The following is a 25,174-nucleotide window of genomic DNA, read 5'->3' on the forward strand; positions in this document are numbered from 1 at the left end:
TTTCTCCATGTCTTCTGGTGCCATCTTGATCTGATTATAACCAGAAAAGTCATCCATGAAGGAAAACACCTTGAAAGGAGTAGTGTTATCCACCAGCATATCAATATGGCAAAGAGGAAATCATCCTTCGGACTCTCCCTGCTCAAATCTCTATAATCAACACACATCCTGACCTTTCCGTCCTTCTTAGGTACAGGAACAATATTAGCGACCCACGGCGGGTAATTCACAACTTGCAGAAAGCCAGCATCAAACTGTTTCTCAACCTCTTTCTTAATCTTCTCAGACATATCTGGGCGAGTCCTTTGAAGCTTCTGCTTGACAGGAGGTCTATCTTCCTTGAGAGGTAGACAGTGTACCACAATATATGTATCGAGACCCGACATATCCTCGTAGGACCAAGCAAAGTTATCCGCATATTCTTTCAACATATCAATAAGCCTCTGCTTCACACTATCCTCAAGCGCAGCCCCTATCTTGACTTCTCTGACCTGCTCTTTAGTGCCAACATTTACCATCTCGATTGTCTCCTGATGCGGCAGAATCGCTTTCTTTTCTTCCTGTTTCAATAATCTGGCCAACTCATTGGGAAGGTCACAGTCTTCATAAGCTTCCTCCTTGGCTTGGTAGATCGGACTGTCAAAATCATAACAAGCAATAGCGGAACTATTACCAATGGAATCCGTGGTGGTGGAACATCTGCATGATTGATGTCTTTATTTTAGTTTTGGTTTTATTAAGCTATGTGCAAGTGTGTGCAAAAACATTGCCATTTAAAGGAAAAAAGTTAAAAAGAAAGACAAAGAGCAAAACATTTGAATGCAAAAACGTCCTTTTATTTCATAATTAACTTTGAAAATGCGAACTGCATGGCCCTTCAAATGATTCACTACGCCTTGGGCAGAGCGTAGGAATTATGGCATGATAAGAAAAGCAAAAACAATAAATTTACTCCTGAGCTTATGTGACTTAAATGACGTCTTCAATTGTCCAGTTCCAAGGCATCTCTCCAGGAATACTTGGACGAATCCAGCTATCAAAATCATAGTCACTATCCACCTCTTCACTATTGACAATGGCATTAACCTGACTGTTCTGAATGATACCACCACTCACAAACTTGATCGGGCTGAGGATACTAGGCTTGGGCGATGCACTCTGCCTCCCCGGGTTGAAACCAAGACCATTCTTGTCAAATTTGGGACGCACATCACTCACTTGCCCCCAACCTTCTACCTTTCCCGTCTCAACAACCACTTGAGCATCTTTCAGGGAAGACATATCTGTTTCTGGCTTCGTTATCTCATAAAGAGGGGTTCTTACAGCATTCACAGCTTCGAACGCTTGGAAAGGCGTTTCATGGATTTCACCTTCAATCTCCACATAGCGGAAAGAAGACAAATGACTCACGATGTAATCTTCCTCACCACAAACTGTCACCACTTTACCATCAACTGGATACTTCAACTTCTAATGAAGAGTGGATGTCACAACGCCGGCCTTGTGAATCCAGGGTCGTCCCAACAGACAACAGTAAGCAGGTTGAATATCCATTACATAAAATGTTATGGTGAAGATCTAAGGGCCAACTTGGATAGGAAAGTCTACTTCTCCGAACACAGACCTCCTTGAACCATCAAAAGCGCGTACCACCAATTCACTGGGCCTCAACTCAACACCAGCATAGTCAATTCTCATAAGGGCCGATTTGGGAAGCACATTTAAGGAAGAACCTGTATCAACCAGGACACGAGACAAGGTCGTCCCCTTACACTCCATCAAAATATGCAATGCCTTGTTATGGTTTCTCCCCTCAGGAGGAAGGTCACGATCAGTAAATCCCAAACCAGTTCCAGCTGAAATATTGTTGGCCACCGCCTCTAACTGATTCACAGATATTTCATGTGGTACGTAAGCATTATTCAGGATTTTCAATAGAGCGTCTCTATGAACCTCCGAGCACATCAACAATTGCAAGATGGAAATCTTCGATTGGGTCTGACCCAACTGCTCAACAACTTTGTAATCAGACTTCTTGATGATTCTCAACAACTCCTCCACGTCCTTGGAAGACACAACACTGTCAGGTGCCCCATTCTGAACCGGAGAGTTCTGGCTATCAACCACCACTTGTTTGCCTTTGGCCTTAACCGAAGCATCTGCATTGTTTTGTATAAGCTGAGGAGAGAAAACTCTACCACTGTGAGTAATTTTACCAGTACCAGCAATATTATCGGCATTTGCAACTGCGGCTTTCACAAAATTGTCTTTCAACTCATCCTCTTTCTTCGTACCATAGTAGTACACATCTGAGCCATAATTCCAAGGAACGGCCTTCTCACTCTCATATGGAATCGGCCCAGGAACAGTGATCATTAATGTTGCTGGTTGCTCTGCATAAGGAATGACAATAGGTATCTGAACAGGCACCTGAATATTAATAGGAGCCACAGGTTCATATGGAATGTCAATTACCACCACCTCATCGTTTGCAACCCTCGCGTTTCTCTTCTTTCTATAGAACTGGAGAGGACCTTCGTCCATCAATTTCAGAACCATACTCTTCAAATCAATACAGACCCCAAGTTGATTCTTGCAATTATCACAATCGACACCACAGCTCGGGAAGATGCCACTATTAGCCAGATGTTGCTTCACAGACATAAGAGGAAAAGTCAAACAGCCCACATCAGATACAACACTTATCTCTTCATTCTCAATAGCATTCACACCTGAACCTCCGCCATGGGCAGGCATGGGATTATTGACAATGTCCGGTGTCGGAGTGAATTGAATAACCTTTTGATCTAACAAGTCCTAAACCTTGTTTTTTAGAGCAATGCACTTCTCAGTATCATGCCCAACACCACCAGAGTGAAAAGCACAACGGGCATTTGCATTATAGCTCGGAGATTGTCTGTCCGGAGCATTTGGAGCATCCCTCAAAGTGATCTTCTCAATACTGAGTAAGTGTTGCAATAGTTGAGCATACGTCATGGGAATCAGATCAAAGTGCCTATTAGGTCTAGTCCTAAGAGGGTATGTTCTGATACTGAGGACGTTGCCCCTGCTGCGGTTGTTGTTGAGGCACATGAATAGTAACGGCATTCACCTGAGAATTAATTCTTCCTTGGTTTCCTTTTCCATACACAGCTTCTGCATTCCCTTCCTTCTTTCTGGCATAACCCTCTGACTGTCTCTTGCCACTTGTTGTGCCCTAAGAAGTACCTATCTGAATCTTTCCCATTTTCAAGCCCATCTCCACACGTTCACCGCACCTAACCATTTTGGAAAATGTTGCAGACGTACTACAAGCCAGATAGTAGTGTCCCGACAGAGTACTCGTGAACATATCAATCATCTCGCGTTCAGTCATTGGCGGCTGAACTCTTGCAGCTAACTCACGCCATTTCTGAGCGTACTTCTTGAAAGATTCTTTGGACCCCTAAACCAAACTCTGCAACTGAGTCCTATTCGACGCCATGTCAACATTATACTGATAGTGCTTAATGAAAGCCTCGACAAGATCTCTCCATGAATGGATATGAGTGCGCTCGAGTTGTACATACAACTCCAAAGAAGCTCCAACCAAGCTATCTTGGAAGAAATGCATCAAAAAGCCTTCATCATTGGACAAGTCGCTCCGTTGTACTTGTCAAAGGTAGGAACTTTAAACTTTGGCGGAATTTTCACGCCTGGCACCAGACCTAGATCATTGATATCCATACCCAACACACCCTTACCTTCAACAACTCTGAGACGTTCTTCAATCAAACGATACCTTTCAACTTCCTCATGCGCACCTTCAGCGCTATGCCTTGACAAATGATCAACATTCTCGAAGTTGAAATCCTGATCACCACGATTCTGATCATTTCTCCTCCCCAATAGACGAGACGGAGGTGGTGGAGGGAAGCCCTGATTCTGGTTGAAAGGATTATAAGGTACATAATGAGGACGCCTGAACTCATTCTCATCATGATGATCATCAATACAGCCCGATACATCATCACACAAACCATACTGCTGTCCGTCATTCTCAGTCCTCCTGGAATTCTCAACGAGAACTCGCAAATCCTCTTGACCTCTGGTGACATTAGCCAACGCCTCCATAAACTGTGCCATCTGCGCATTCATCTATTCAGTTAACTGAGTTCGCATCTCATCCATCTGCTCCTGTATCTGCTCCATCTGTCTTCGCTGATTGCTTCGAGTTGGATATGAATGAATTGCCGTCTTAGAACACCTTCTGATAACAAAACAGTGAGACATGAGATATAAGACCTGCAAAACCTGTAAATGTATGACATGTATGATATATGAATGATATGCATGAAATGTTTGTCAGTTTTCAGGTATCCAAGAATTCATCCCACTTTCAGATAGGACATAAAAATCATGGTACAAGAATATAATTGAACAATGATTTGCACACGAGCATACTACAACAAATTGAGCATATTTCATTCAAACATAGTGAATCTGAGTTCATACAAAAAAAACACGTGATCGTGCCACTCAGTGCTCATAAGGCACACAAAATAGGTACAGAATATCAAAATACGACCCCATCCAACAATCCTGGATATGGGCAAAAACATCAAAAATAACAGCGAATCAATAGCACGGATCAAACAAATCCACTCCGCAGCAGCACTAAGATCGTCTGATAACAGAATGAGTTCCTCCATCTCCTCTCCGTTGGGCTCGGAGTCTTGTTAATTCTTCCTTAAGTCGAGCAGACTTGGCCTTCTCTTCTGCTAGCTGTTTATCTGAATTCCGTTTCTGCCTCTTGAGACTATTCTCCGACCTCTGTAACTGTAGACACTCCTGCTGCTTGCGACATAACTCTTCCTTTAACAACTTGTAAGGACGCCTCTGGGTATTGGCCTGGCTTGAACTTGTACCTCCGACTTGCTTGAGCTGGTGCATTAACCTCATCTTTGCCTCTCTCTCTTTAAATAATTTCAAGTTGGTCTTTTGTTCTCTTTCATGCAACCTGTAGTTGGTAACCAAAGCATTCTTGTAAAGTTCTGTTGGCACAAATTCAGATAGAATCAAAGGAGGTTGCTTTTGAAGTGGCGGAGCTTTGTCATATGGCAGCAACAAATTTCCAACCCGCTTCATAATCCATTCCACATACGGTGTCAAAGCAAGCGATTATTTCTTCCCTAAATGAACTCCATAATGCTTACGGACCTTTTTCCAAGCCACAACTATGCTTCTCAATTTCTCCGGATCCGACCCCTTCTCAAAATAGACCGTCTCTGCTACCAAATGATCCCAATTGACGCAAAGATATCACGGGATTATAATTGATGCAACCCCTAGTACCAACCAAAGGAACATTATTGAACTCTCCACACCTAACAATTACCTCAGAAACATTAATTCGGTATCTTTGCCACTGGATATCATAGGAAGTAAGTGACATAATCCTTTAGGTCCACTTGAGTGTCTCGTTTTCACAAAAGGTCCTTTGCTAGGTAACAAAGAGAGGAACCAGATGAACAACAACTGAAGGCAACAGGTAATAGCACCGCCACCCTTCTCATGTCGGGAATGAATGGCATAATAAGTATCGGCCAACAATGTAGGAACGAGGTTCTTTCCCATGAAAAGGTGTACCGCAGTCGAGTCTACAAAATTGGGAACATTTGGGAACATCACAATCCCGTAAATGGCCACAACGAGCAATGCATTGTACGCGTTCCAATTCTCTTTCCCAAATTCCTCTTTAGTTTTTCTTATCAAGAACGTCAAAAGGAAACCCGAAACTCCACTCGACTTCCAATTATCAGATACCTCTTTCATGCTTAAATAAAGAGAAGCAGAGATTGACTTGAAGTTCACTTCCTTAGGAATGTTGATGAATGGCATTTCATCTTTTATCTTGAGATTAAGAATAATGGAGTACTCTTCCAATGTCGGAGCCAACTGGTAGTCCTGGAACGTGAAGCACCTCATCTCAGGATCATAGAACTGTACCAAAGTTTGCAAAGCAGGGGTGTCAACCACGGTCTCCAACAAAGTCAGAATATTCTCATAATTATCTGTGAAACTCTTCAAGCAAAAAGCGGTCATCAATGAACTCAAACCCTCTAAGGCGGTCAAAGGCTCTCGGAAAAAGCTATTGGTGTGCGTATGTCTCTTTGCTTTTTTGATAGTATCAGTGGGAGTGTCCATGTTCAACCTGAATGAACTCTTGAATATCCCTGAAAAACATGACATGCAAATGCTTGTTATTATATATATATATATATATATATATATTTTTTTTTTGCGTTTCTTTTGGAAATAAATATGCTATGATGCAAAATGGTGGGACTTGTTGCCGCCCACCGGGCATTCTGGACTGCCGGTAACACACATAGTACCAAATCAAAGGTTCGGCCCCAAATTTTAGACCACACGAAACATAGAATGTCAATTCACAGAACCAAAGCCCATAGTCAGCAGCACACTGGAATAGAACACGGTTTACCACTCGAACAAGAACCATAATACCCCACGAACAGGAACCAATAGTATACTCGAATGAGAACAGCGATAACCCACGAACAAGAACAGCGGTAACCCACGAACAAGAACAACGGTAACCCATGAACAAGAACAGCGGTCACCAACAATGTACCTGTTATATGATCATTGATTCCCGCCCCACTCACGGGTAACAGCTAGGCGAAGGTAAGTTCATGAAATGCAGTATACGGTCCGCCCGAAGGTAAGCACCGTCACAGCGCGGATGCGGGTGACGATAATACCTCTGTTTGAAACCACTACTCTGCTCGTGATCACATAATCCATTCCGAGGCGTACACCTCGAGACAAACCATGACCCCACTCTATCCTAGGGTTCCTATGGTTCACACATAGCCTGGGTATTGGGCCTTTTACCTCTTGAAACACCCATCCAACAGACAGAAATCCAGACAGTCCAGAATATGATGCAGAAAGGTAAAAGCGCACATAGAATGCAATGCAAACAGGTAAATATGCAAAGCAGTAAAGCACCCAAAGATAAACACACAAACGCTAGGATCGACTCGCTAAGTCTGGACCCGCAATAGGTCTAGACGTCCCCAGCAGAGTCGCCAGCTATCGCTACCGTGAAAATTAACAGAGTCGCCACTAACATATTTATCCTGAAAAGGAAGGGAATTCCAGCAAACCACAAAACAAAACAGCGGTCTCACGACCAGAGAAAAAGGGTAAGGGAGTCGGTTACGCGAGGGGAAGGTGTTAGCACCCCACGCGCCCATCGTACTCGATGGTATCCACGCCTGTGTCTAAAACTATGGGTGTGTAACAAATCTACGCTAATCTGGACTAAAATGAATGCAGAATGTAGGGAAAAGAATGGATTATGCTCGCACGGGCCCTACCCCGCTGCCTACGTATTTGTTTTGCAGAATTAGAGCTACCGTAGCTCGGCTAACTAGTTTCTGTTTGTTTTGTGTTTTTTAGGTGAGCGAGTTAAATTCACACTCCTCTGCTCGACCTTTGGAGACTTATGCTGGGAATGGAGCAGAAATAACAGGCTCTTAAGAAAAGAAAATCAAAGAGTGTGGTTTGTGTTTTAAAGAATGCATGAGGAAAAACTAAACTAAAGGGGAAAACATGCTACTTAATGTTATCATACAAATGGTACAAGTCTAAACTAAACTAGCAACCTACGGGGAAGAAGGGAAGTCAAACAATAATATCACACAAACGAGCTCCGCTCGTCAAGCAAACAAAACCAACGGTACTGACCGAGTGGTAGAAAAGTTATCCCGCTATAGCCAAGGGGAGCGAATCACCCGAGTCAACCAAGCATTAGACCTCGCGAAAAATGATCGGGCCATAGACAAGAGGAGCGGATCCCTCTTAGCAACCAAGCCGTCACGGATCTGAAAGGAAAACGGTGCGTGCGTACACTGAGCATCAATGTCGAGCAACACGAGCTATAGGAAATGCGGGGTCCGGTTGCATGAACCCTTTTCCTGACATACTCGATAACAAGATCTTTTGTAGGTTCAGAAGCAAGCAACCTGTAGCGTGCGCATACTAAACAGACTCGATTAGACTAGGCGGGGTTTTATTGCTAACCCTTTCCGCATGCCTTCCATGAGGACTTAACGGAGTGCCATATAGGACTTATTACAACGTGACTCCCTGCCGCAAAGCAAAAATATAAACACACCGACAAAAACAGAGCCTCTTTCGAGGACTTGGCCAGATGCATGTTTAGGTCCTACTTCTCATGTTAAAGGATGATGCGAGAAAGCAATAAAGTGCGAGAGAAATAAAATGAAACGGAATCAATAACAAACGGATGATGATCCGTAAACTAAAGCGAAGAGATCAAGTAAACTAGGATCCCGCGAGCGAGCTAGCAAAGAAAAAGAAAATAGTCAGCACACCGGTTAGCCATGAAAGCACACAAAGGTCGACATGCGCGTTGAGCACAATCACAATACACCTGCAAGAGGAACAAGCAAACAAAACAAGCATATATAAAGTAATGTTAGAACAAGATTTGTTCTGATCAATATTCTTAGTTTTGATGATAACAAGGATATGAATTTTGTATGAGATAATGTGGTACTCTAATACTATGCAATTTCCGTTTCAGGAATTATACAAAGAGTATGCACAAAATCAGCGCAAGAAGCACTGACTCAGAAGGTTCAGCATGCAACATCAGAACATGGTCTGGCAAGACATCAGAAGATGGTCAAGCAGAATCAGAACATGGTCTGGCAAGACATCAGAAGATGGTCAAGCAGAATCAGAACATGGGTCTATAGAAGCATCAGAAGAACTTGAGTTCAGAAGCAGAAGCACTGAGGTTCTCATGGTATCATGCTCAGAAGCACTTCAAGGTCAGAAGACAAGAAGATGCTCTGCACCAAGCTGTTTGACTCTGATGATATTCAAACGTTGTTCTCACAAACATCAGATCAGAAGCAAGTACTAGATGGCAGGCTACGCTGACTGACAAAAGGAACGTTAGAAGCTATTAAAGGCAACGTCAGTAGACACAGCGGAAACAAGGCTCGAGGTAGTTGACAAAAGAGTGAAACATTAAATGCAATGTTGTACGGATTACGCAAAGCATTAAATGCTCCCAACGGTCATCTTCTCAAGTGCCTATATATATGAAGTTCTGATGAGAAGCTCAATACGACACTTGTGCTTAATACAAAAACGCTGCCAAATTCAAAAGCTCTCAAACTTCATCATCAAGCTCACTACATTGCTGTTGTAATATATTAGTGAGATTAAGCTTAAACTTTAAGAGAAATATCACAGTTGTGATTATAGCTTTTAAGAAGCCTTGTAATACTCTTAGAATTTGTTTACATTAATTTGTAAAGAACTAGAGTGATCAGGTTGTTGATCAGTATACTCTAGCAAGTCTTAGAAGTTGTCTAAGTAGTTTGTTCCTAGAGTGATCAGGATACTCTAGAAGACTTAGCAGTTGTCTAAGTGGAAAACCATTGTAATCAAGTGTGATTAGTGGATTAAATCCTCAGGTGAGGTAAATCACTCCAAGGGGGTGGACTGGAGTAGTTTAGTTAACAACGAACTAGGATAAAAATCATTGTGCAAATTGTTTTTATCTTACAAGTTTTTAAAGCTACACTTATTCAAACCCCCCCTTTCTAAGTGTTTTTCTATCCTTCAATTGGCGTCAGAGCGCCGGTTCTAAGGTGCAAGCACTTAACCGTGTTTAGAAAAGATTCAGGAAGAGAAAAACGCTTCAGTAAAAGATGGCTGGTGAAATTCCAACAACTACATCTACATCTGGCTCTGCTGAGCAATACAATGGTAACAATGGTTACACTAGACCACCAGTATTTGATGGTGAAAACTTTGAATACTGGAAAGATAAACTGGAAAGTTATTTCCTTGGTCTAGATGGTGAACTATGGGATCTTCTGATGGATGGTTACAAACATCCAGTAAAAGCTTCAGGCGTAAGGCTTACCAGACAAGAAATGGATGATGATCAAAAGAAGCTTTTCATGAATCATCATAAATGTAGGACTATTTTGCTGAATGCTATCTCTCATGCTGAGTATGAGAAGATATCTAACAGGGAAACTGCCTATGATATATATGAGTCACTGAAAATGACCCATGAGGGAAATGCTCAAGTCAAGGAGACTAAAGCTCTTGCTCTAATCCAGAAATATGAAGCCTTCAAGATGGAGGATGATGAAGATATTGAGAAGATGTTCTCAAGATTTCAAATGCTAACTACAGGATTGAGAGTTCTGGATAAAGGCTACACAAAGGCTGATCATGTAAAGAAGATCATCAGAAGCTTACCCAGAAGATGGGGTCCAATGGTGACTGCATTCAAGATTGCAAAGAATCTGAATGAGGTTTCTTTGGAAGAGCTAATCAGTGCCTTGAGAAGCCATGAGATAGAGCTGGATGCAAACGAGCCTCAAAAGAAAGGTAAGTCTATTGCATTAAAATCTAATCTTAAAAAATGCACTAACGCTTTTCAGGCAGAAGAAGTAGATTCTGAGGAATCGGAATCAGAAGAAGAAGATGAACTGTCCATGATCTCCAGAAGGGTAAACCAACTCTGGAAGAGCAAGCAAAGGAAGTTCAAGAGCTTTAGAGGTTCAAAAAAATTTGAACGAGGAGAATCTTCTGGTGGCAGAAGATATGACAAGAAGAAAGTTGTCTTCTATGAGTGCAATGAGCCTGGACACTTCAAGAATGAATGTCCAAAACTTCAGAAGGAGAATCCCAAGAAGAAGTTTCATAAGAAGAAAGGTCTTATGGCAACATGGGATGATTCTGAATCAGAATCAGAATCAGACTCTGAAGGAGAGCAAGCCAACTTTGCACTGATGGCCACAGTGGATGATGGATCAGAATCTACACCAGAATCAGATTCTGAAGAGGTATTTTCTGAACTATCTAGAGATGAATTAGTTTCCAGCTTGACTGAACTCCTGGAACTCAAGGCTCACCTTAGTATCAAATACAAAAAGCTGAAAAAGCAATTTGAATTTGAAACTAAGAAGTTGGAATCGGAAAATTCTAAACTGAAGGAAAAAGTTTTAAATCTATCCAAAAATAGTGGATCTCCTTCTGAATCAGAAAAATCCATTCCTAGTCTAAATCATATTCTGAAAGAATATGACTCGAGCTTCAGAAAGTTCCTATCTAGAAGTATTGGCAGAAGTCATCTTGCTTCTATGATATATGGTGTTTCTGGAAACAGAAGGTTTGGTTTTGGCTATAAGGGTGATACCTCACATACATTTGAACCTGTTGATGATTTGAAAATCACATACAAGCCATTGTATGATCAGTTCAAATATGGCCATGCACATGATATTAGCCTCACTTCACATGCATAGAGTTTTAACACTGTACACACCAAGAAGCATGTGACACAACCTAAGAAATATCATGCTGTCAAACCTAAAGAATATCATGCTGTTCCTCCTGTCAACTATTATGCTAAACCCAAGTTCAATCAGAACTTAAGGAAAACTAACAAGAAAGGACCCAAGAAATTGTGGGTACCTAAGGAGAAGATAATTTCTGTTGAAGATATCCTTAGCTGCAAAGAGGATAAAGCACAAAATGTCATGGTACCTCGACTCTGGGTGCTCGTGACACATGATGGGAAGAAGGTCCACATTCCAAGACCTGGTGCTTAAACCTGGTGGAGAAGTCAAGTTTGGAGGAGATCAGAAGGGCAAGATCATTGGCTCTGGAACCATAAGTTTTGGTAACTCTTCTTCCATAACTAATGTACTTCTTGTAGAAGGATTAACGCATAACTTATTGTCCATAAGTCAATTAAGTGACAATGGTTATGATATAATCTTCAATCAAAATTCTTGCAAGGCTGTAAGTCAGAAGGATGGCTCAATCCTATTTACAAGCAAGAGAAAGAACAACATCTATAAGATTGATCTTTCAGATCTTGAGAAGCAGAAGGTGACTTGCCTTATGTCTGTTTTTGAAGAGCAATGGGTCTGGCACAGAAGATTAGGACATGCTAGTTTGAGAAAGATTTCTCAGATTAACAAACTAAATTTGGTCAGAGGTCTCCCAAATCTGAAATATAAATCAGATGCTCTTTGTGAAGCATGTCAGAAGGGCAAGTTCTCCAAACCTGCATTCAAATCTAAGAATGTTGTCTCTTCCTCAAGGTCGTTAGAACTTCTGCATATTGATCTGTTTGGACCAGTCAAAACAGCATCTATCAGAGGGAAGAAATATGGATTAGTCATCGTAGATGATTATAGCCGCTGGACATGGGTAAAGTTCTTAAAACACAAGGATGAGTCTCATTCAGTGTTCTTTGAATTCTGCACTCAGATCCAATCTGGGAAGGAGTGTAAAATCATAAAGGTCAGAAGTGATCATGGTGGCGAATTTGAGAACAAATTCTTTGAGGAGTTCTTTAAAGAAAATGGTATTGCCCATGATTTCTCTTGCCCTAGAACTCCACAGCAAAATGGAGTTGTAGAGCGAAAGAATAGGACTCTACAAGAAATGGCCAGAACCATGATCAATGAGACCAATATGTCTAAGCACTTCTGGGCAGAAGCAATAAACACTGCATGTTATATTCAGAATAGAATCTCTATAAGACCTATTCTAAATAAGACTCCTTATGAATTGTGGAAGAACAGAAAGCCCAACATTTCATATTTTCATCCTTTTGGATGTGTGTGTTTTATTCTGAATACTAAAGATCATCTTGGTAAGTTTGATTCTAAGGCACAAAAATGTTTTCTTCTTGGATATTCTGAACGCTCTAAAGGCTACAGAGTATACAATACTGAAACATTGGTTGTAGAAGAATCAATTAATATCAGGTTTGATGATAAGCTTGGTCTTGAAAAACCAAAGCAGTTTCAGAATTTTGCAGATATAGATATTGACATATCAGAAGCTGTAGAACCAAGAAGCAAAGCTCCAGAAGCTGAAAGTCTCAGAAGCAATGGATCAGAAGATCAAGTTGCTGTATCTTTAGAAAATCTCAGGATTTCTAAAGAACCAACAGTCAGAAGATCATCTAGACTTTCATCAGCTCACTCAGAAGATGTGATCCTTGGAAAGAAAGATGATCCTATCAGAACTAGATCATTTCTAAAGAATGACAATCAGAAGCAGTGATCAGAATCAGAAGGTGTAAAGTCTATTCAGAACAACACAGCTGTCATCAATTAGTTTCTGATAGTGAACACGTGTCTGTACAGTTAGTAAAAAGCGTGAAGAATCTGATGGGATGCCGTCCTAGGTAACTGTGTTAAATCATTTCATTTACCACGTTCTCTCACCTAACGTCATTCATCATTTAATGCAATTGATTTCTTTTGATTCTGTAACTGTTCATTCTCAAAATTTTATTGCATTCTTTTTTCAAATCCGTCTCTATAAATACATTTCAAATCATAACGTTTATCTTTTTCGCTCCCATTCTCTCTTTCTTCTTGCATGCACTTTTGCAATCTTTTCAGTCTCTTCTGAAACCCTAAGCGCAAACCCATAAATTGTTCTTCTAATTTCTGTTCTGTTTCAATGGCTGCTTCATCATCTCATAATGTTGGCTCATCTGTCCCTCTTCATCTTCATGAAGAAGAAAATCAGCAAATCACTCCGGTTGTTGCCTGCTCCATTCCTAAGAAGGACTTGGAAGTTATTTGTGAACTCATGGTAGATTTTGATAGCATCGAAGAACATGAATTTCATCTTAAAGAAGATATCATCTTTCAAGGATGGACTTCACTGTTTGCTGAGTTCTGTGGACCGGTCTACCCAGATCTTGTTAAGGAGTTTTGGGTGCATGCAGTTGTTGCCCCTAAATCCATCTTGTCTTTCGTCCATGGGAAGTTTGTAGTAGTGACCGAGAACATCCTAAGAATGATGTTTGATCTGAGAAACCCTGAGGGGGCTTTTGAAATTGATCAAAGGGCTGATTGGGAAGTTGTGTTATCTACTCTCTACATAGATGTAAATAAGACAAAGAATGTCAAGGACATGAGAGACCTCTGCAAAATCTGGACCAAGATTCTTCTGGGGTGTTTCTATCACAGGAAAGGAACACATGCTGCTGACTTCATCAACAATGAGCAGAATTACATTCTGTATTGCATTGCCACTAAGAAGAAGGTTGATGTTATCTACATAATCTTCAATCACATGTGGAATGCTGTGAGGGATTCCAGAAATGCCTTCAGAGTAAAAATTTTTACTATTATTCCTTTTGGAAGAATCATTACAAACCTTCTGGTTCACTCCAAGGTTGTTGAGAATCTGGAAACTGAAGGTACTATCAAAGACCTTGCTGTCACCACCGGGAGTTGCTTGAATGCTCTCACTTTGAGGAAGATGAAGGTGATTGATACTATCATCAAAACCCCTCAACCTCTTGCTGGAACAAGAAGCAGAAGAGACCCTGTTCTAGCTGACTTTGAAACCTTCTTCAGAAGTGAGGTACCAGGAGTCAGAACTAGGTATCTGAAGTCATTGGAAGAAGATGAAGGAGTAAAAGGTCAAGAAAAAGGTGCTCCTGCTAAAGTAGGCCGCAAGAAAACTTCTAGGGCTGCTGCCTCAGAAGATGTTTCAAAAGCTACTCCTCAAGCTGCTGAAAAGAAGGAAAGAAGGACCAAAAGAAAATTTGATCATCCTTCTATTAATCAGGTGAAGGTAGTTCAGAATGTTGCTGCTACTACTATTAAAGAAGTTGTTCTAGAAGAAGTCATTGCTGAAGTTGTTAAGGCTGTCTCAGTTGAATTTGAAAAGAATAAGAGGGAGGCTGCTGATAAGAAGAAGAAGAAGTTGAATAAAAATGCTGAAAATGTTATAGTGGTTGAGAAGAAGAAAATCAGAAAAAGAAAGCTGATAATAAATGATTCTGATGAAGAAGAAGCTGTGAATCAGTAGGAAGAAATCTTGCAAAGACCAACAACTCAAGCAGTTGAAGGTCAGAATGCTGGTGAAAATAAGAAGGAAGCTCTGGAATCTGCCAGAAGGAGAGAAATCTCTCGTGGTAAAACAAAGATTATTGAAGAGCAGAAGAGTAAGAAGCAGAAGAAGCATGAGGCAGTGTTCGAAGCTGTTCAGAAGGTATCCAAAGGTATACGTCTCTCTGAACCTGATTCTATTCCTGCTTTACATTCAGAAGTTGCACCAATAGCGGTTGCCCTAACCCTTGAACCAGATAAAGCCCCATCAGAATCACCCATCAAAGTTCATGTTCTTACACCTCCCACTTCTCCTGTAACCAAAATACTTACTCCTCCTCTTTCACCCATTCCAGATGCTCCCATTCCTTCTCCTCCACCCTCAACTAACCTTACTTCTGACCAGGTCCTTGATAATCCTGTTCTGGATATACCACCCTTACAAACTCTCTTTCCACCACTCACAAATATATCCATCTCTTAACCTCCTCCTCATGCCTACTATGAACCCATTCCTTCCACCTCTCTAAACAACCCCGGTGTTTCTGATCTTCCAAATTCTGCATCACATGAGCAATTGCTTCGTGATTGCAACTACACTCCAAAGCCTCGTCCTGAAGCTGAAATGGTAGTGTTAGATTCTGACAATGAAGCAGAATCTTCTTATAGGTTGGATAGAGAGCCTCAACCCTATTCTGTCCCTAACCCTGTCTCTTCAAGAACCAAAATAAAATCCCGCCGTTTATACCCTATTGGTGTAATTTTTGAAATGGTAAAGAGGAATCTCAGAAGAGTCTTCGATACTATCAGAATTGCTGAATGTTCTGGCCTAAATGACGTTGCTATGCGAAAGTTTTGGAGAACTTACGCAGAAAAGCAGATGCTTGTTTTATAGAACTTCAGGAAGCCTGTGTAGAAGCTGCTCCACGGCCTCGTGGAATTCTGAGAAGTTATGAAGACTTCTGGTTTGCTCGTCTCGGAGGGAGATATATCTTTGAAGAGAAGAAGTTTGTGGATGAACTGGAGGTAGCAAGAATTGCTGCTGCAATGGAAGCTAACCCTTGCAGGGAAATTGTGGTATGGAAGCCTCAATACCCTGTTCTGCTGGGAGACTTCAAGACTCTCTTTGACTTTCTGAGGAAAAATCCTTCTGTGGAAGACCCAAGCTTGGTCATTCCAGAAGTTGTTGACCCACCAGAAGTTGAAGGACCTTCTGCTCCTAGGAATCTTGCTGCCATTCTTCAGGCACTTGAAGATGGAGATTCTGAGATTCCTGCTGCAGAGTATGGAGATGCTTCTATGCAAGAAGCAGATGCTGATGATCATGTTGCTGCAACAATTCCTGTTGAGGAAAATCCTGCAAATGATCTAACAATGGAAGCTGCGGATCACAATGCCATTCCTGTGGATAGAATTTGTGAAGCTTCTTTTGATGAACCTTCCCGTCTTGCAAGGACTCTGGAAGTTATTCAGAAGAACCAGGAAGAGCAGAGAACAATCAATGCTGAATTTCGTGCTTTCATGGAAAGGCAGAATGAAAGCAACAGTGGGATTCATGAGATGCTGGCCAAGATCATGTCGAAGCTAGGGTCATCTTAGATTGAGTCTTAGTTGTTTTTCTCTTTTGCTTTGCTGCATCTGTTTTTGCATCTTCTTTTGCCCCTTCCTCTTGTACTTTTGTACTTCTGTTTTCTTGAGCTTAATGATAATTATCCTTCTCTTCCATGTGTTTGTCTTGTTTTTCATCTGAATCTTTTATGTTTTTGATGTTTTGACAAAAAGGGGGAGAAATATGTGATAAATTATCTGATTTATTTTAACAGTTGCTGGGAGAAAGGCTCCACATCTCTAACAGAACTTGCAAAGTTCTATGCTTTTGAGTGTTGTCTTGCAGGAATTGAAGATCCTCTTTAAAGCTCAACATGAGAAGCAAAGAGATGAGGAAAAGCAATTCTATAAAGAATCAAGCTTTTGGAAATTGAAGCAAGCTGAGTGCTAGAAAGCTTCAAGAATCAGAAGCAAGAAGGAAGAATGTTCTGATATTCTGATGATAGAATATACTTTCATTCCTACTCCTTATATGTTCTGATGCATGTTTTTAGTTACAAAATATGCTCTGAAACATTATGTCTGTTTGCTCTGATACATATTATATGTTCTGAAACATCTTCTATGTTCTGATTCATTCATGCTGACTTTTGTCGTTTAGTTTGTTCTATCACATTTCAGGATGTAGAGATGCTTTGATGATGCTCTGGTACATTCAACAATGTTCTGACACAATCTAGCATGCAATGATTCAAGAAGAAATTCAAGCTCTGAAGCTGTCCAATGGAAGCAAGAATCAGAAGCTGTGAATAATCTGAAGATCTAGGAAATTCAAGTTCTGAAGCTGTCCTATGGAAGCAAGAATCAGAAGCTGTGAATGTTCTGAAGATCTAAGCATACGTGAACGTCCCTACTGAAATACTCAGGGAAGTCTTTTATTTATAAAATTCTTCTAGTATTTATTTCAGGGGGAGATTATTTATCTCCGGGGGAGATTGTTAATCTCAGGGGGAGACATATTCACACATCGTCTATATGCTTATGCTATAGCTGTGTAATTGTACTTAGCCGTCTATCCTTTCTGATCGCAAATTCATATCATTTATGTATGTTTTTGTCATCATCAAAAAGGGGGAGATTGTTAGAACAAGATTTGTTCTGATCAATATTCTTAGTTTTGATGATAACAAGGATATGAATTTTGTATGAGATAATGTGGTACTCTAATACTATGCAATTTCCGTTTCAGGAATTATACAAAGAGTATGCACAAAATCAGCGCCAGAAGCACTGACTCAGAAGGTTCAGCATGCAACATCAGAACATGGTCTGGCAAGACATCAGAAGATGGTCAAGAAGAATCAGAACATGGGTCTATGGAAGCATCAGAAGAACTTGAGTTCAGAAGCAGAAGCACTGAGGTTCTCATGGTATCATGCTCAGAAGCACTTCAAGGTCAGAAGACAAGAAGATGCTCTGCACCAAGCTGTTTGACTCTGATGATATTCAAACGTTGTTTTCACAAACATCAGATCAGAAGCAAGTACTAGATGGCAGGCTACGCTGACTAACAAAAGGAACGTTAGAAGCTATTAAAGGCAACGTCAGTAGACACAGCGGAAACAAGGCTCGAGGTAGTTGACAAAAGAGTGAAACATTAAATGCAATGCTGTACGGATTACGCAAAGCATTAAATGCTCCCAACGATCATCTTCTCAAGTGCCTATATATATGAATTTCTGATGACAAGCTCAATACGACACTTGTGCATAATACAGAAACGCTGTCAAATTCAAAAGCTCTCAAACTTCATCATCAAGCTCACTACATTGCTGTTGTAATATATTAGTGAGATTAAGCTTAAACTTTAAGAGAAATATCACAGTTGTGATTATAGCTTTTAAGAAGCATTGTAATACTATTAGAATTTGTTTACATTAATTTGTAAAGGACTAGAGTGATCAGGTTGTTGATCAGTATACTCTAGCAAGTCTTAGAAGTTGTCTAAGCAGTTTGTTCCTAGAGTGATCAGGTTGTGATTAGGATACTCTAGAAGAATTAGCAGTTGTCTAAGTGGAAAACCATTGTAATCAAGTGTGATTAGTGGATTAAATCCTCAGGTGAGGTAAATCACTCCAAGGGGGTGGGCTGGAGTAGTTTAGTTAACAACGAACCAGGATAAAAATCATTGTGCAAATTGTTTTTATCTTACAAGTTTTTAAAGCTACACTTATTCAAACCCCCCCTTTCTAAGTGTTTTTCTATCCTTCAAGTAATAGAGACGTGTCTCTAGGATGAGAATACGAAGCAAGTGAATGAAATCGTGTCCCGCAAGTAAAGCGGAACACTAACATAATAAGCATCGATCGGTGACCGTCAAGAAGCCTCGCACACTAACACACAAGTTAGAGATAACAAGATATCGCAATTGGAATTGCGTTATTGTACTACATGTTGAACAAAAAATGGATAACAATATAAGATGCGGAAATATGAAACAAGTATCCAAAACAGAATGGAAATTGCACACACAAAAGTATATGAAAACATGTCGAAACACACATCGAAACAAACGACAATCACACACGAGTAAACGCGCACAACAAACATATCGGAAGCGATCCAAGATACAATCATGAAGGTCCTTTGCAAGTAAAGTGTCAATGAAAATAATATTTAATCATCATCAACATCAATTAAGCATCATCAACAACTAGATCTAACATTCGAATCACGTTAACATCAACAATTAAGCACATAATTCAAGGTTCAAAGGCTTACCAGATGAAGATCTAAACCGACGCGCGAACACGAACACGACAGTAACGCGGACACGAACACGAACGAAATCGAAAAGCGAATCCAGAGAGGAATGAGAGAGTGGCGCGCGAGAATAGAGTAGGGGAGAATGAATCCGAACTCGAGATCTTCATCCTCAATCCATATTGCTCTTGATTCTTGAAGAAAGTTGATGAAAGTTTTATAGAATTTGTGGCTTTGATCTTTGAAAATTGAGAGTGAAATGAGAGAAAGTGTTTGTGAAAAATTTGGTGAATTGAAGTTATGAGAGAATGTGAAGGAAAATAACTTATATAGCATGAGTGGTGAAATGTCCAAAACGCCCTTAATTATCTCTTTTTTTAGCTCGTTTTAAAGGAAACTCAGTTCGGCTTTGAATTCCAGAACAAAACCAATGCCATTGCAAAGATGACCAAATTTGTGATTCGTAGCCGCGATAATCGTCTCAATCCGATAAGCGATGAAGAAAATACGCCCGTTTAAATGACGAGAAACGCTGATTCATCTGGTGCCGCTGTGTAGAATTTTGTGCGTACCGCTCAAAGAACTCGATAAAACTCCACCTTCGGCTCAAAATCTGAACAAGCATGTGTGACGAAGAATCGGAGCTAACAAAATTTCTGAGAAAATGCCGCCAGAATGGACTTCATACGACAAAAATCGAAGAAGTTATGAATTTTCATACTTGGCGCGACATACACGAAAACGCACTTCTCACCGAAAGATTACGACGCTCTTCAAAATGCTGGGAGTTTTCAGTGCATAATTGGCCTTTGGTCTGAACATATGAAATCTCGGTAATGATGGCACGGAGCTCCAGTTAAATTTTCGAGCGAATCCGACGAGCGGATTGTGAGACATGAATTTTCTGAGGCCTGAAACCCTATATTCAACACCATTTTTCAATGTGAAATCTCAAGTAATTTGCAAGTCTGACAACCTTCCTCAAAGAATTGGCTTCCGAGCCATACACAAAAGTTGTAGATATCGTCGAAACAGTCGGGACCCACGCAAGAACTCCGCTCATACCACCTTCCAAATAAGACTTGTGAATTTTCTCGTATTTCCACCATATAAACCATGTTTCACACCGTATCTTCTTAAACCCATGAAAACTCTTTATTATCTTTCCTTCCTTTACGAACGACGAAATAAACGTCTTGGATAACTTATAGCTCGACTAAAGAGGTCAAATTTTGGGTTGCAACAGCTGCCCCTATTCAAACTTTTTGAACCTGACGAGCGAGAAACGAAAGTTTCGAGCCGTTGAGGTGGAGGAGATTGAATACCAGAATGAACTCAAAAATTTATGCTCTTGATAATTAACTGATCCAACTTGCAACAAGAAAGACCAGGCAACCTCATTGCTGAGGGAAAAACTTCAATTGGTCTGGGCACCAAGAGAAGGTCGACATCTTCGGTCGATTGAATATCACAACGAAACAAACTTCTTTGGCCGATCTGAATATCGGAAATAAGAATGTCTTCAACTGATCTGGGGACATCAGGACTGAGCAGACATGTCTTCTTCTGACGAAAATAAATCGTCAGGTGGGTGGACATCCTCAACTGACCGGAACCATCAGGAATGTGTCCTTCTACTGATATGGGGGCATCAGGAAGGAAATGGATATCCTCAACCTATCTGGGGGCATCGGGAATTTTAAAGAATGCTTTCAACTGATCTGGGGACATCAGGACTGAGCAAGCAAGTCTTCTTCCGACGAAAATAAATTTTCATGTGGGTGGAAGTCCTCAACTGATCGGAAACATCAGGATTGTACCTTCTAGTGATCTGGGGGCATCAGGAAGAAAATGGACCTCCCCAACCGATCTGGGGGAATCGGGAATCAAGATTGTCTTCAACTGATCTGGGGACATCAGGACTGAGAAAACATATCTTCTTCTGAACGAACTAAATCGTTAGGGAATGGATATTTCCGACTGATCTGAGGCATCAGAGGGCTTGCTCCTTCGGAAGATCTTAGAGATCCAGAGGCGGTTCTTTCAATTGAACTGAATTTTAGGATAATAACAAATATCCTCAACTGATCTGGGGACATCGGGAATAGGAGTGTCTTCAAATGATCTGGCGATATCAGGAATAATAGACAGTCCTCTTCTGATGAAATAAATCATTAGGAGATATTTCCGACTGATCTGAGGCATCAGTGGGTTAGCTCCTTCAGAAGATCTTGGGAGATCCGAAGGCGATCCCTTCAACTAATTTGGATATTAGGATAGGTGTCGCACGCTCGCGAAAAATGAACAGAGTCGCCACCAATATATTTATCCCATAAGGGAAAGGAATATCAGAAAACCTAACAAAGGAAGGAACAGGGTCTTGCGACCAGAGAATCAAGGTACGGGAGTCGGTTACGCGAGGGGAAGGTATTAGCACCCCTCACGTCCATCGTATTCGATGGTATCCACCTATGTTTGTTTCTATCTAAAGGGTGTACTATGTCTATGTCTATATGCGAATGAATGCAAAAGAAATACGGGGAAAAGAAGGAATTATTTACAAATGTGCTCGTTCAAGCCCCGCGACTTGATGCCTACGTATCCTTTTCAGGAATCAGAGCGCCGTAGTTCGGCTCCATAGTTTTGTTTGTTTTTTGTGTTTTTTAGTTGGGCGGCGTTAACGTTCGCGCTCTTGCACAAGGGGACAGCCTAGGATGCAATGGAGCGGAAATAACGGTGCCCTTAAGAAAGCGAGAGAAGAGAGAGAGAGAGAGTTTGAGTGTTTCGAGGAAATCCCTTAAGCAAGGGAAACTCGAGTTACTCTTTGGTTTGTGTTTTTTAAAGATTGGGAATTTACGCCTGAAATGGAACCCTTAAGCAAGGGAAACTCCAAGCACTCGAACATCCCTTAAGCAAGGGAAGTTACAAGCTTCCATTCCCTTTTTATTAGTCAAAGTACTTATTAGTCATTTTTTATGAGTTTTCTTGGTGTTTTTTATGGGATATTTATTCAAGTATTTTTAGAGTGTTTTATAGTGAAAAAGAAAAAGAATGAGAAAAGGGAGACTAACCTATCTCTCTAACCTAAGTTATTGATTATTCTAAGAGAAAAGGAGTAAGAAGAAACCCTCAAGTTGATTAAAATCAACTTTAAGAACCAAGGGGTATTTTTGGCATTTCACAATATATGGAAAATATTCAAAAAGAAAAGAATTAAATTCTAAACTATTTATGAAAATATTTACAAGCAAGCAACAAGCATTTTTTACTCATATGAGAAATTATTTGAATTAACAAAGAAAACTATTTATTTATTATGGTTTTTTTTTTTTGCATGAAAAAAACTATTTATTAAAATTCTACAAAAATGCTAATTAAAAGTCACTTAAAAGAAATTTAAAAAAAAACTAGTTGGTAGGAAAATTATTTTTGTTGTTTTTTTTTATCTAAAAAAAAAATTAATCAATCAAAGAGAATAAAAGAAAAAACTATTTTTATTACCTAGTTTGGTGAGGGAGGGGAGAGAGTAGAGTTTGAACATTTCAAGAGGCACCCTTAAGCAAGGGAGACTCAAGTTGTTTTTTCTCTCTTTTTTTTTTCCTCAAGTGGCAACCCTTAAGCAAGGGAGACTCAAGTTGTTTTTTTTTCTATGTGAATGTATGTGCTTCTATTTATATTGCCAATGATTGGATTGTGATTTGGATTCTTGAATGTGGGACTTGAAAAATGTAGTTTGCAACACACCTTTTCCATTTCTCCAATGTGGGACTTGCACCATCACTTTTTTCATTTTTCCAATGTGGGACTTGCAACATAACTTTTCTCATTTTTCCAATGTGGGACTTTAATATGTGTGTGGTGCAATTGTGTGTTGCTTTGCTTTTTTTCTTCATGTTGTGGTGCTCACTTTAGACACTTATATCTCAAGCCATGGGTTGTTAAATGATGCAAGAATGGTGTCATATCAAAGAGGGCATGGGATAGAACAAGATTGGTGTTGAAAATATTTCAAGATGAAGCCTAGAAGTGTGAGAAAAATAGCCTTGAACTCATGCAATTACCACTGCACACGCCCAGCAAGATGCTGTCCCATGCAATGGCCAGATTGTGACTCTGCGAGGGTGGTACTTTGAGCCTCTCTATCTCAATCAATACACGTCCAAAATCAGTGATACTGGTCTCAATGGATAGAGGACATGGCAAATAATGCTTTAGAACTGGGCTTGTTTAAGATAGAGACTTGTGGAGGAAGAAAGAGACCTTGACATTTGGCCCACCACGTGTTTGCTGAAATGCGCTGCGTGCCCAGAATTCTGTGCCTTGGCTGCCTGCAGAGTTTGGTCAGGGTTGGGGCACCACTTTGAAGGCTTGTATCTCACTCAATATTTATCCAATCATACCAATTCTTGTTTCAATGGATAGAGGAGATGGCAAGGAAGAGATTGATACCCAGTTTGCACCCATGGCGCCTTTGTAGAGCTCTGAAAATGGCTGGAGATTTGGCATGCCATGTGTTTGTTAAAATGTCAGGTCGTGACCTGCCTTGTGACCTGGATTGTGCCTTGATTTAAATGAGTTTTCAGAAACTTCACACCCCTTTAACTCTTCATACAAGCTTCAAATGAAAAAGTGTCCAACTACAAAGTTGTTCTCCTCCATGAGAGGAACAACTTTTATGTTGGAAATTTCTCCAAAAAATGCCATCTGCCACGTGTAATTCAGTGCTGAAGTGGACTGCCCAACAAGATCCAAAACACCCAAAATTTTTCTAAGTGTTGAAAATTGCCTTTTTACTATTTTTTGCAACTTTTTGTCGAACTCCCGATTTTATCCATTCTTCGACTTTTCTTGATTAATTTTCCACCAAAAGTCAATATTTGAATAATTTTCCGATTTTGACCCGAAAGTCAACTGTTCCGATTTTTCCGACTATTGATGAAATTCCCGATTAAACCTCTTCCAATCGAATCCAGTCAAACAAACACCTCCACAAGGTCAGCATGAGAAGTTTTCCACACATAGGAGCCATTCCCGATTAAATGTTGACCAGAAAGTCAACTGGTTGACTTTGGTCAAAGAAACCCTGATTTAACGAACCAGATGATTTGCAAGCTTGCACTCTTCAATCAATGTCCTGATTTGAAGCAGAGAGACACCCCAATCTAGGAGGACTTCAATGAACATAGAGCCACATGATTATACCTCAGTTTTCTTATTCTTGATCAAACCCCTTTGCAATGGAGCTTTTCTTGCTAGCCTTTGAGTAGCACCAATGATATGCATGCATGGGTATGGATTATGACCTAAGTGATGTATGTACATGAATGCAAAGCCTAAGCCAGTTAGAAGTCAAAGGGTAGGACAAATTTGGGGTATGACAGCTGCCCCTATTTAATCGTCTTAAACCTGAAGGTGAGATTGGCGCTAGCCTTTCGAACATTCGAGGTAGAAGAAGATTAAATATCGAAGTACCAGAAATTTGTCCTGAAAAGTTGGTGTAAGTGTTATCTTTATTTTTGTTCTGATATCTGCTGGGGAAAGAGAAATTTATTTTTGTTTTTTTTCTGGTGGAAGAATTTACAGTGAGTAATGGATGAATGGAGATAGCTTGTAACGTAGCCAAGGTGCCAATACAAGGTCCTCGATGGAAATGAGTCTGTTGTATGAAACTGTGGTTGGAAAATACGGGTTTGATGGAAAGGTAGGACCTACGATCTGTGACTCGAAACTAGGGCAACGTCAACGGACCTACGACCCACAAGAATTGAAAAAGATGAGGATAAGGTTGACAGACCTACGATCCACAAGAAATGAAAAAGACGAGGATAAGGTTGACAGACCTACGATCCACAAGAAATAAAAAGACGAGGATAAGGTCAACGGACCTACGATCCACAAGAAATGAAAAGACGAGGATAAGGTCA

General features: G+C 40.4%; 1 protein-coding gene across 1 annotated transcript; it reads right to left on the reverse strand.

Moving 5' to 3' along the window:
- Positions 1-603: 603 nt before the first annotated feature.
- Positions 604-2,757, reverse strand: LOC131618612 (uncharacterized). The gene is made up of 3 exons (XM_058889795.1): positions 1,591-2,757; positions 1,087-1,470; positions 604-636 (listed from the first exon to the last, which is right to left on the reverse strand). Exons 1-3 carry the CDS (start codon positions 2,755-2,757, stop codon positions 604-606), a joined length of 1,584 nt encoding a protein of 527 aa, XP_058745778.1.
- Between the last annotated feature and the right edge of the window lie 22,417 nt (positions 2,758-25,174).

This window comes from Vicia villosa, linkage group LG7, assembly GCF_029867415.1.
Source record: "Vicia villosa cultivar HV-30 ecotype Madison, WI linkage group LG7, Vvil1.0, whole genome shotgun sequence".
Taxonomy (NCBI): domain Eukaryota; kingdom Viridiplantae; phylum Streptophyta; class Magnoliopsida; order Fabales; family Fabaceae; genus Vicia; species Vicia villosa.